The 13,489-nt window shown below is 35.0% G+C and overlaps 1 protein-coding gene across 1 annotated transcript in view; it reads right to left on the bottom strand.

Annotated features, from left to right (window-relative positions):
- Positions 1-1,120: 1,120 nt before the first annotated feature.
- Positions 1,121-13,489, bottom strand: part of LOC106868414 (E3 ubiquitin-protein ligase TRIM9) — a 68,926-nt gene continuing 56,557 nt past the window's right edge. Inside the window, exons 6-8 of the mRNA XM_014913658.2 lie at positions 10,215-10,353; positions 7,763-7,806; positions 1,121-5,996 (exon numbers count right to left, since the gene is read on the bottom strand). Of these exons, the coding sequence (XP_014769144.1) occupies positions 5,979-5,996; positions 7,763-7,806; positions 10,215-10,353 (201 nt within the window). The 3' untranslated portion in view covers positions 1,121-5,978. The remainder of the gene's footprint in view (positions 5,997-7,762; positions 7,807-10,214; positions 10,354-13,489) is intronic.

Here is a 13,489-nt window from a genome sequence, read left to right as displayed (position 1 = left end):
GATGATGATGATTTATTCATGTTGTATTGAATTAACCCATCATTATCTTGTAGCTTCAAGATTTCAATGGTATGTTTGTAGATTTTTAGAATGATATTGTAGGGTAGGAGTCCACACTTAGGGTTTACATTACCAGTCTGGAACCACTATCTAGGCTGGCATATCAATCTCCTGGAAACTGTTCAGAAACATGCAACCAGACAAATACCCACCATCAGGCATCTACCATACTCCGAACGTTTTGCTTTGTTGAACATGAACATATTAAAGTTCCAACGTCTGGCAACTGACTTGGCAGACACCCACAAGATTATCCACCATCTTTCCAACAACAACCTTGGGCATCTTTTTGAATTCCGTATGTCTAATACTCATGGACAGCCTTACAAAATCAAAAAAGCAACACAGCACCCATAACTTTTAGAAACATTTTTTCATTCTTAGAATTGCTGAAGCATGGAATGTTGTTGGCACTCCGTCGCTTATGACGTCGAGGGTTCCAGTTGATCCGATCAATGGAACAGCCTGCTCGTGAAATTAATGTGCAAGTGGCTGAGCACTCCACAGACACGTGTACCCTTAACATAGTTCTTGGGGATATTCAGCGTGACACAGTGTGACAAGGCTGGCCCTTTGAATTACAGGTACAACAGAAAGTTGTGGTGAAAGAGTACAGCAGGGTTTGCCACCATCTCCTGCCGGAACCTCGTGGAGCTTTAGGTGTTTTCGCTCAATAAACACTCACAACGCCCGGTCTGGGAATCAAAACCACGATCCTATGACCGCGAGTCCACTGCCCTAACCACCGGACCATTGCGCCTCCACTGAAGCATGGAATAAACTACCTACATCAGTTGTTAGCTTTAAAGACACTACATCCTTCAAAACTTACATGCTTCCTGAAATTCACCAACAGCACACCTGATGCCACCACCCCTGTTTCTGTCTTTTTTTTTTTTTTAAAGATATATTCACTTTTCTTCCTGTGCATATTCTATGTATTTCCAATTATTGCTTTCTCAATCACCAAAGCAGAGAAGGTGGGACCTAGTCATGCAATGTTCTATTATGCTAATTTATGCTATTAAAAACAGAAATTAGTATGAAAAAAACATTAGAATTCTTCAAAAATTTGTATAATTCATTTTTATTATTACAGATAAAATGCCAAAGATATGATATATTTTACAATAAACATTTCAAAGGTAACTGCATTATTTAAACTTGTTTGAATAATTTACATGAATTAGAAGTCACAACGTTCTGAACAATGTAGTAAGATATTTCATCAATATTTATTCCAAATGATAATTAATGGATAACAGCATGAAATTTGCAACAAGAAAGTGCATTGAAGTCATGTTTAAAATGCTCAGCATCCGTGTACAAAACAATTATTTATTTACTTTTTTTTTGAGATTTCCTCAACAAAAACTATTTACTTTCTTTAATATATACAAAAGTAAATGCCATGAATAGAATCATTATATATCAGATGCTTAAAAAATATTGGGAAAAAAAAAAAAATGAAATGCAGAATGTGGAAACTATGAAACTATAGATAAAAAGTTGAGAAATAAAATAATTTACTGTCTAAAAATATCTGCAATCAGATATCAACAAAATTCAGGAATCAATATGGAAAACAATTGGTAAGAGCAAAGATCCAGTCAGCAGAGAGGCTGGTATCCCATCGTCAACGTATATAAAAATATGCAAATGATTTTATTTAGTGCTATCATAATTCGTTCTAGAACTATGTTGGAAACTAAAAAATATTCAGCAGTAGATACTAAACTCAAATTTCTTTTTTTCTTTTCATAATAATAAATTATTGAATAGAGCAAGTTTTAATAATAATTCTTTCTACTGGAAGCACAAAGCCTCAAATTTGGGGGAAGGGATTAAGTCAATTACATCGACCTCAGTGCGTAACTGGTACTTATTTAATCGACCCTGAAAAGATGAAAGGCGAAGTTGACCTTGATGGAATTTGAACCTAGAACGTAAAGACAGACGAAATACTGCTAAGCATTTTTGCCTGGCATGCTTACGATTTTGCCAGCTCACCGCCTTAATAATAATAATAATAATAATAATAATAGAATGTTTTACAAAAATTTCAGTTTTAAACATTCATATTGTGACAAATTACTTTGACTTAATATGAACAAACATAAGCAAGTGAACCACATTAAAAATTCTAAAGAAATGATGAAAATAATGAAAAACAATTTGATTTGTCTAACTCATTTCTGTAGCAATCATAGAGAAAGAAAACAATTACAGCAGCAGATATTTGTTCAGTTTTGAATTCTGCTCTCCACCAACTCAACATATTTATAATGCAATTTGACTTTAGATATTTCCCTAGCAAATTAAAAACTGAAAAACCATGACCTTTTTCAAATATAAAAGAACATATTAAAAACAACTTAAAACAATTTTGCAGGGAGTTATGTAGATATCAGATTTACGGAGATAATATTGTTGCACAAAATTCTGATAAATGCTTTCATTTTATATTTTCTAATATGCGAAAGAATGAGTTTAAAAAAAAACAAAACAAAACCAATGTATTTTGCTTCAAAAAATTACATTATACAAAGAAATAAATTGGGATACTATGATGATTCAAGTTGTAGCAAACTTATAATTCAGCCATAAGAAAACTTCTGAAAGTATGAATGGATTTAAGAGGTAAAATCTGTTTTATCTTAAATAAGCGTACAATCAATTTTTTTTTGGAGGAGAATAATTAATTAGTTGATTTAATTTATTAACCCTGGAAGATTTTATTTTCTAACACAATATATCAAACTAGACAGCTGAAGGCATTTATGCCACCAAATCATGTGCCATTGAATATTTCATATATATGGATGTATATAGTGTTTGTGAAGGAACTTCTCCAACTATGACAGGATTAAAAATTTTTAATTGGTTCATTTATTTTAAGCATAAATGGAGAATGTTACCACTTTCAGAATGGTCATTTACACAATTATTTAAATATTCTTATTTACAACAAGTTACTTCACTTGTTTATGGTTGGGTGTCTTCAACATGCCTGAAGCATATTGTCAATGATTATACTCTCACTGGTATTTTTTTTTTTTTACTTCATGACAAAGAATACCTCAGTATTAATATTTAACTTGTATTCAATGGTAAATAGTAGAATTATCAAGTTTGCTAGAGTTTTTACAACAAAAATTCATTGTGTTTCAATTCAACTCTGACAAAATAGAGATAATTACTGTTGATTATTGCATCTTCTCTTTGTTACTTTAGATTAATAATGCCAGCCTAATCAATGAAAACTTTAAAAGATGATAACACTAACACCATAACAAAGAAATTCTGTAGCAATTCTTTTGTAAAAGATATGTGATTTCAGAAGAGTGAGTGCCAACAACTGATTAAATGATTACTTAGTAAACATTAGGTACATTAAGGGCTTTCTGGTTACTGACTAAGCAGTTTTTACTCTAGCATGAGTTAATATGTATTTCTATATATCACTTAAATTCCATTTACTGGAGTCAAGAAAATTGAACAAAATGCAAGCCCTATCAGACAAAATTCCCAACATTGTTAATGTATAAAAACCATTGGTATATGGGTCTATCAGTTCAATAAACAAGAAATATATGAGAAGATACCAAATATGTTGAAAAGGAACTTGCATGATACCACTATTTAGTTTCTTCCTTTTTCTCATCCAATGTGAAAAACAGAAAGCAATGAAAAAAAAAAAGGTATCAGTCAATAATGATATCATATGAAGAAATAAGGAAGGGAAGAAAATGTATTTGAGTATAGAGTTGTTGACGAGATGTGACCAATAGGAAAGAAGAAAAAAAATTGTGGAACTGTTAACCAGCAAATAATAGAAGAGAAGATGAACAATATTGCAAGACTAATCAGTCTTTATTGACTTCATAAAGGTAGTGAGACCAATTTAAAAAAAAGTACTCTCAGATTCTGGATTTACCAAAGTTCATATAGTAAGTCAAACAGCAAACAATATGCAAGGGTGATTGTCTGTGACTCTGATGATGCATAGTGTCAACCAACCACAGACAACTCAATATTTTCAAGGGAAGCAACATTAGTGGCACAAATAAAATAGCTGAGAATCGAATGTCACCATACTGAAGCAGTTACTGTGATTTTATTTGGTGGGCCTAAGTTGCGAAATTGGAGTTACAAAGGAAAGATCAGGAAAATCCAATACATCATCACTAAGAAAGTATTATATTAAATATGGCTGAGGCTCAGATATATATTAGAGATAGGGATTAGTGAGACTTGATTAAGATGAAGGTTGCAAGGATTAATGGCTTGAGAAACAGACACCAGAACCATCTAGTAATTCCTTCTACCGATCAAACTGTCAATGTGGTTGCCATTCATGGAAGCACTTATGGTGAGAGTTTTCGAAATGTTTAGAACCACAATTCCAAGCAATATATATACATATATGTATATATATTTGTTTAGTTTCAATAGCTTATTATAAGAAGATAAAGTATTGAAGATTAGCAATTAGTTTACTAACAAGTATCATGGAAAAAATGTTTTAAGAAGATATTATAATATTTGAGTAGGAAGAAATTTTGCCATTACTATAACTGCACATGTTCCAGTTGGTCACCCACCTGATCATAGATAAATACTAGTTGTGATTAGTCAACTTTTAAACAAATTTCACATCTCAAAGTAATTAGTGAGTATAGGAAATATCACAACAGTAGCAGTAAAACAAAATCTTGTTAATCATCATCACAATATAATACAGGAGTTAATTAAATTATACAAGGGCGTGTATATATATATGTGTGACTATGTATGGATATACTACTATTTCAGATGTGTTTTATTGCACCATCAAAGTAAAAAAATTACTTAACAGCAATTATGATTTAACTGTAAGTATTTGGCTTTCCTATATGAAATTAACGATTATATACATTATTGTTCCATATGTTTTCTCCTCCCACTATTCCTGGGTGGGCTGTTGGGGTAGAGCCCTCAGGCACCTCCTCCATAGGGTCCTATCAGAAGCAATCATCATTACAATTTCCAACTGGATTCTCAAGCATGACCAACAGAGACAATGAATATTATCCAGCTATCTCATTCTTATTTCTTTATTGCCCACAAGGAGCTAAACATAGAGGGGACAAACAAGGACAAAGTCGACCTGAGTCGATTTGAACTCAGAACATAACGGCAGACGAAATACCGCTAAGTATTTCGCCCGGGGTGCTAACGTTTCTGCCAGCTCACCGCCTTCTCATTCTTGGTCTACCCCTAGGTCTACTACTGCCAGTTGGCTCAGCTTGAAGAATCCATCTTGCGATTCTTTCCTGTAACATTTAAATCACGTCTGAAGTATTGGAGCTATAAACCCTCTGAATTTCAATGAAAGCAATTGGAAGTTATGAAATATTTTTACATAGGCACAAGGCTTCAAATTTGTAGGGAAGGTAAATAGAATTATATAATATTCATGCTTTTTTTTTTTCCAAGGGAACTTGTAATATCAAGTGGAATGACTATGTCTGGGGATAGTAAAATGGGTTGTGGATTTAACTTGCCAGGAACTTACCTCTATCCTACAAACATTTACCACACAGGGTTACTATTTCATTGCAATAACTCGGTTTTAGGATTGGAAACAGATTTGTAAGAAAATTCAATGGAAAAAAAAAGATATAAACAATGAAACCAACAAAATGAAATGATATTATATACATATATACACATATGTATGTATAACATGTTTCTATATTTGTGTTTGTATAATGAATAATAATTTACTGATAAGACCAAATATAAATGATACTAAAACCTAAACAAGTCTAAAAGAAGAAAACTATAATAATTAGTTGTTAAACAAAGGAAATTAATTAATGTACTTCATTTGTTTCGGTGAAGGATTCCATTTGCCAGCTGCTTGAAGTTGAAATTCAAACAAAACGATGCCACTGAAATTAGAAAGAAACAAGAGTCATTTGTGAAAACACATTATCCTTAGATTAGTTGAGAAAACTATAGAAACATTAATGTATAAAGCATCTGATTAAACTTCTTGTTTTTCATCATCATCATCATCATCATCATCATGCTAGCATGATGATGATGATGATGTTCTCCATGCTAGCATGGGTTGGATGGTTTGACAGGAGCTAGCAAGGCTAGGAGCCACACAAAGTTTCATTGTCTGTTTTGCCAAGGTCTCGACAGCTGGATGTTCTTCCTAACACCAACCACTTTACAGAGTGTACTGGGTGATTTATATGTGGCACCAGCACTGACAGGATCAATATTTAATCAGCTAACTGTGTGGCATCTTGGGTAAATGTCTTCTTGTAGCAGCCCTGAGCTGACCAATGGCTTGTGAGTGAATTTAGTAGATGGAAGCCTGTCATACATATAACATATGCATATATGTGTTTGTCCCAACACACACTGCTCAACAATGGGTGTGGGTTTGTCTCTGTAACTTATCAATTTAGCAAAAGTGACCAATAGAAAAGCATCAAGTTTTGGAAAAAAAAGATATGGACTGGGATTGATTTGTTTGACTAAACCTTTGAAGATGGTGCCCCAGCATGGTCTCAGTCCAATGACCGAAAAAAGATAAGTATTTGAGCTCAAGAATAAGTTCCATTAATCATCTGTAGAAGTTATTTAAATGAGAAAACTCATTATATATTCTTCAGAAATGGATTAAGACAGAGCTGTGATTGATGGAATATCCCTTATTGATAGGAATAAGATAATCTTCAATGATATTAATTCCAAGTTAGCTCTGATCAACAAAAGATGTTGTAGATTTTGGCCATCCATTTATTTTGTATATCCAAGACTAAATTGTCCAGTTTATCCATTCTTAAGATAGTGTGGTAAGAACTGTGGAAGATTTGACTACTATTTCTAGCACAGAAGTTTCTCCCTTGCTGGCTTGTTGAAGACACTGTATATGTTACTGGTGAAAGTAAAATTGGATTCAGTATCATGTTTGGCCATTGTAATTTTTAGCAAAGAAATATCCTTTATTATAGTTTACTTTTCTAAACTTTTTGTAGCTGATATAAAATTTTTTACAGCAGTTGACAATAACAGACAGTATAATTGTTCTGACTGTGCAGCACATTTTAAAGGACATGAAATGTAAGATTGATGAAATCAACGTAACAATTGATTGAAGTTCAGTTGGATCATCAATGAGTTAATAGCTGCAGGAGAGAAAATTTGCAGAGGATAAAAGAGTGGATAAAGTGGTTAGCAGAGAACTTGAGACAATAGCAGTGATAAGAGGAGGGATGGCCCTGGGTGGAGTTCAGAGAAACTTGACTGGTTGCTTTCTTGAGTGTTTACTGTGATACATTAGGCCAGTTACCCGGTTTCCATGGCATATAAGTGACTGAGATCACGACATTCCCCCTGAGCAGGACGCTGGTCTGTTGCAGGGTAGGGTAACTCATTTTCAGCTGAGTGGACTGGAGCAACATGAAATGAAATGTTTTACTCAAGAACACAATGCACCGACCGGTTCAGGAATCAAAACCATGATCGTTAAATTGTTAGTTCAACACCCCAACTGCTAGGCCAAGCACCTTCACTGAGTTTCTGCTCTGGTATCTCAAAATCTACCATATCTAGGAAGAATGGAAAAGAATGCTCATCAAGAGAAGCTCTACATTTATTGTCATAAATAAAAATATATGTAAAAAAGATAAACAATTACCTGATTTGAAGCGACATTAAGGCAAGCAAATGGAACTGCAAATCCTGCAAAAAGATAAATTTTAAATATTGAAGTGGAGTAATACAAATTAATTTCTATATTTATTTGTCTCACATCACAGAAAGACATGTTACCTATGCTGTATTGAAGACCAAATTTACATTAAAACAAACAATACTATTCTTTGTTTTTGTATCTAGTTTGCAAGGTACTTTATGTGAATTTGTGTGTTGAAACAAATTTTGTTGTGTCCAGGGAGAGTCATTATGCCAATATAATTAACACATGCACTGGTTCAATTCCACTCCTTTATTATTAGTCAATTGGTTAAATAACCAACTAATTTGTTTAATTTGTTTTGTTTTTGTTTGTTAAAGCTCTTGCATTGCTACTTGCAACCTTTTCAATGACTATTTGATTAGTTAGTTGGATACTAAACCAATTGATTTAAAATAAAGAAGTGGAATTGAACCGGTGTCTGTGTTAATTATATTGGCATAATGACTCTCCCTAAACACAACAAAAGTAATATTGTTCAATTCTTAAAATTATTAGGATATTTTAAACCTTTGACTGTCCTGTTACATGTAATACACAGGACATGTTTCCCTGATGTCCATGCATCACATGATATGCATTCTCAATTTTTTTTTTTAACCACCAGAGCAACTTGAGACTTATGAAAAGAGAGCTTTATATTACTCAGAATGTATGAAACAAGAGCTAACTAAAAGTCTGAAAACATGCATGGATGTTTAGGACAAACTTATAAACATTTTATGGATTAAATTCCTTTAATTGTATATACATATATATAAACAGCTCAGTACGAAGATGTAAATAAAAAATAAAGCACATATAAAATCTGCTTTAGAAAAACTAAAGTGCAATTACGTCTTGCTTAGCACAAAACCAAAAGGCCATGAATCAATGAAAAATGTGAACAGTACTACAATAGAAATGTAAAAGACCTTTCTGAATTAGTTATAGGCAGCAAAGAGTCTGTCCTTCAAGAAAATAACACATGGTAACCAGCAACAGTTGTAGATAAATGCATGGAACCATGTAGCTATATTGTCAGAATGCACAAGGATGGAAGACTAGTCAGACATAATTCGTCAGCATCAGCTTACAAAGGTCCTGCTACAAGTGCAGACTGACCAACCACCAGCAATATCAGGCCACCCTGTGACAATAAGCTCTCGGCAAAGCTTAAGGACTTCATTTGTAACTAGAACGTTGATTAGAAATTTATAATTTTTCATTTGATAAATGGGGATGTAACAGGATATAACAAAATGTTAAGTATTTTATGGATTAAGCCCTTTTAATATAGACACAAATAGCTCAACCAGCAAAGTGTTAAATGCTTTAAAATCTTCCTTTGATGATTTAAATTTATATTTTGTGAGCTCTCTTCTTTCTAACTTTGCTTTCATCAATCTTGGCACTCATTTGGCTCCCTGCACTGGGAATTCAAATCATACAAAAGTCAAATTTGTCTTTTGTCCTTTCAATAAATAAATTCACAGTTAATGTATCAAGTGAGAAACCTCACTATATCTGTTACAACTCTTTGTTTTGAGTTCAATTTCTGTCATGCATTAGTGGTCTCTTTGTGATGAGACATAAGGTTTTGGTGGGTATCTGCTTAAGGAGTGATACACTACTTAATGTCAAGTGGAGTGATGTGTCAAGTAGTGCAGCATCTTAGGTGCATTAATATGCACGAATGCAAATGCATACCTCTGCATTAGATGAGGATAAACACTAAGACAGCAAACAATATGTTCTATTTAAAAAACTTCATTGGCAGCAGGCACACAGTGGGAAAAAAAGCTACAATATTTTTCAGTTGGGGTATTTCTTTCTATATTTGAATCTGAAATTTTTCTTCCTTTGAAATGCAAACTAAGGTGTGGCTGTGAAGTAAGAAGCTTGCTTCTGAAACACATAGTTCCAAGTTCAGTCCCACTGTGTGGCACCTTGGGCAAGTGTCTTCTACTATAGCCCCGGGCTGACCAAAGCCTTGTGAGTAGATTTGGTAGATAGAAACTGAAAGAAGCCCGACATATATATCATCATCATCATCATCATCATCATCATCATCATCGTTTAACGTCCGCTTTCCATGCTAGCATGGGTTGGACGATTTGACTGAGGACTGGTGAAACCGGATGGCAACACCAGGCTCGTGTGTGTGTGTGTGTATGTTTGTGTCTTTGTCCCCTACCACTGTTTGACAACAGGTGTTGGTTTCTTTATGTCCTTGTAACTTAGCAGTTTGGCAAAAAAAAAAAAAAAAAGATGGATAGAATAAGTACTGGGCTTAAAAGCAAAAACTTGTAGCGAGGTCAATTCATTCAACTAAAGTTCTTGAAGGCAGGGCCCCCAGCATGGCCACAGTCTAATGACTGAAATAAGTAAAAGATAAAAGATAAATTTGACTTACCTTCAGCAGTCTGTAAACTGACCATTTCACTGAAGTTGCTTTCACCAACATTATTATGAGCTTTCACTCTTGCATTGTAGATACTGTTAAAGTGCAAACCATCAACAGTACACATTGTCTCTCGTCCAACATACACAACCTGCAGTTGACAGAAAAAAATAAGGAAATGTAGAATTAGTTTTATACAGCAGCTACATCAGTTTTTGTCAGACTGTTTAGATTGGAGCCTGGTGTTGCCATCCGGTTTCACCAGTCCTCATTCAAATCGTCCAACCCATGCTAGCATGGAAAGCGGACGTTAAACGATGATGATGATGATGATGATGATGTTTAGTCATACTCAATACTACACAGGATTAGGGTGGCAAAATGGCAGAATTGTTAGCATGCTGGGCAAAATGCCTGGCAACATTTCATCTGTCTTTATTTTCTGAGTTCAAGTTCTGCCGAAGCCGACTTTGCCTTTTATCCTTTTGAGGTCAATAAAATAAGTACCAACTGAGCATTGGGGTTGATGTAATGGAATTACCCCTCCCTTGAATTTGCTGGTCTGATGTCAGAATTTGAAAACCATTAGGGTAGCAAGCTGGCAGCATTGTTAACATGCTGTGCAAGATGTTTAGCAGCATTTTGTTTATCTTTACATTCTGAGTTCAAATTCCACTAAGGTCGACTTTGCCTTTCATTTTTTCTGAGGTTGATAAAATAAGTATGACTTACTCCTTCCCTGAAATTGCTGGCTTTGTGCAAAAATTTGAACTTAATATTTACTGGTTATAGGGTGGTGAGCTGGCAGAATCATTAGCATGCTGGGAAAAATGCTTAGCAGCATTTCATCTCTCATTATGTTTGAGTTCAAATTCTTTGGAGGTAGGACTTTGCTTTTCATCCTTTCAGGGTCAACAAAATAAGTATCAGTTTTGCACCGGGGTTGATCTAATTGACTTACCCCATCTCCCAAAATTGCTGGCCTTGTGCCAAAATTCAAAATCAGTATTACAAAGGATTATCAAACCCTTTAGCATTCAGATTATTCTGTCAAATGTAATGCTTATCTATTCATATTGTTTTGAATTAATCACATGTTATCTTGTAGCTTTGAGATTTTGATGATGTGATTATTTATTTTTAGAATAGAAAAGGTTAGTAAAGTTACCTCCTTAAATCACTCACAAGTGCTTTCTACATGCCACTGGTAATGACCCACGCATGAATGGTGCTTATTGTGTGCCACCAGCATGAGAGCCAGTCAGGTGGCACTGGCATCAGCTACAACTACAATTTCCATATTTGATTGAGATTCTGATTGTGATTGTGATTTTGATTTTGATTTTTGATTTTACTTGACTCAATATGTCTCCTCAAGCACAGCGTGTCGCCCGACTATTCAAAGGTACTTTTTAAATGAGCTGGTTATGCAATACTGGCTACGGTTGTAATCTCACTTTACTTGCCGGGTCTTCTCAATCACAGCATATCTCCAAAGGTATCGGTCTCTTGTCATTGCCTCTGTGAGGCCCAACGTTCGAAGGTCGTGCTTCACTACCTCATCCCATGTCTTCCTGGGTCTTCTTCTTCCACAGGTTCCCTCCACATTTAGAGATCAGCATTTCTTTACACAGCTGTCTTCATCCATAGGCATCACATGACTATACCAGTGCAGTCGTCTCTCTTGCACACTACATCTGATGCTTCTTATGTCCAACATTTCTCTCAGGGTGCTTACACTCTGTTGAGTGAGCACACTGACATTACACATCCAGCAGATCATACTGGCTTCATTTCTTTCAATCCTATGTATGTCCTCAACAGTCATGGCCCATGTTTCACATCGTGTAGCATAGCAATATGCACACATGCATCATACAGTCTACCTTTCACTCTGAGCGAGAGGTAGGAGCTTTCTGAACTTTGCCCAAGCTATTCTTATTCTAGTGGCAATGCTCTCCGAGCATCCACCCCCACTACAGACTTGGTCACCTAGGTAGTGGAAGCTATCAACTACTTCTAGTTTCTTCCCCTGGCATGTGATGGAATCTGTTTTCTGAGCATCTTCGGTTTATTGCCCCTGTGCATCTATGTCTACTTTTCCATTCTTGCATGGATTGGACAGAATTTACCGAGGCAAATTTTCTATGACCAGATGCCTTTCCTGTTGCCAACTCTTACCTTTTACCCATGGCCAAACAACAATCATGCAATGCTGAAAAAAAGAAACACAAACACACACATACATATATTACAATGGACTTCTTTCAATTTTTGTCTACCAAATCTACTCACAAGGCTTTACTCAGCTCAGGGCTATGGTAAAAGACACATGCCCAAGGTGCTACACAGTGGGACTGATCCAAAAATCATGTGGTTGGGAAGAAAACTACTTGACCACACCACACCTTTGCTTAGCAAACACCTAGTTGTTTTTTTTTTTAATCTGAAGTCACAGAAGAAGAAAACTGAAAGTCATTTAAATTATGTTACAGACTTTATATCAGGCAGGTTATTTGAAAACAACAAAGTAAAAAGTTTTTCTTAATCCATGCTGGTGCCACATCAAAAGTATCTGTGTTGGTGGCATCCAGTACACACTGTGAAGTGGTTGACATCAGAAAGGGCAACCAGCTATAGAAACCTTGCCGAAACAAGCAATTGGAGCCTGGTGCAGCTCTATGGGTTGCCAGCTCCTGCCAAACTGTCAAACCCATACCAGCATGGAAAACAAATGTTAAACGAAGATGATGATGATGCATACAATTGTGGTCAAAAGCTTGGGACATTTAAAAAAAAAAAAATTAAATTGTTATGAAATTGTAATTTGATTCATATATATATACAGCATATATATTTGAGCAGTTAAGATAAAAATTCTAATTTTCAGACCTATGTTCCAAACTTTTGACCACGATTGTAGATGATTAGTTGCCTGCAACAAGAATAGCCAGCAGTAAAAACATCAATAAGATCATACAAAGGTATAGACTGTTCAGACTGATTAAATCCATTGTGGCAAAATGATCAATGAGAGCAATACTTTCAAGTCAGTTACAGAGATAAAAATCTTTGAAACTACAACACTTAGATGCAGTGCTCTGAGTCTTGCTGAGAGATGGCTTTCCATTAGTATTATGCCAAGCTGGCAGAATTGTTAGCATGTCAGGGAACATGCTTAGCAATATTTCTTCCATTTTGTTACATTTTGAGTTCATATTCTGCTAAGGTCAACTCTGCCTTTCATTCTTTTGGGGTTGGTAAAAATAAGTACCAGTTGAGCAATG

Source organism: Octopus bimaculoides, chromosome 11, assembly GCF_001194135.2.
Source record: "Octopus bimaculoides isolate UCB-OBI-ISO-001 chromosome 11, ASM119413v2, whole genome shotgun sequence".
NCBI lineage: Eukaryota > Metazoa > Mollusca > Cephalopoda > Octopoda > Octopodidae > Octopus > Octopus bimaculoides.
Note: the sequence above shows the minus strand (reverse complement) of the source record. Positions and strands in the feature narration are given on the sequence as shown.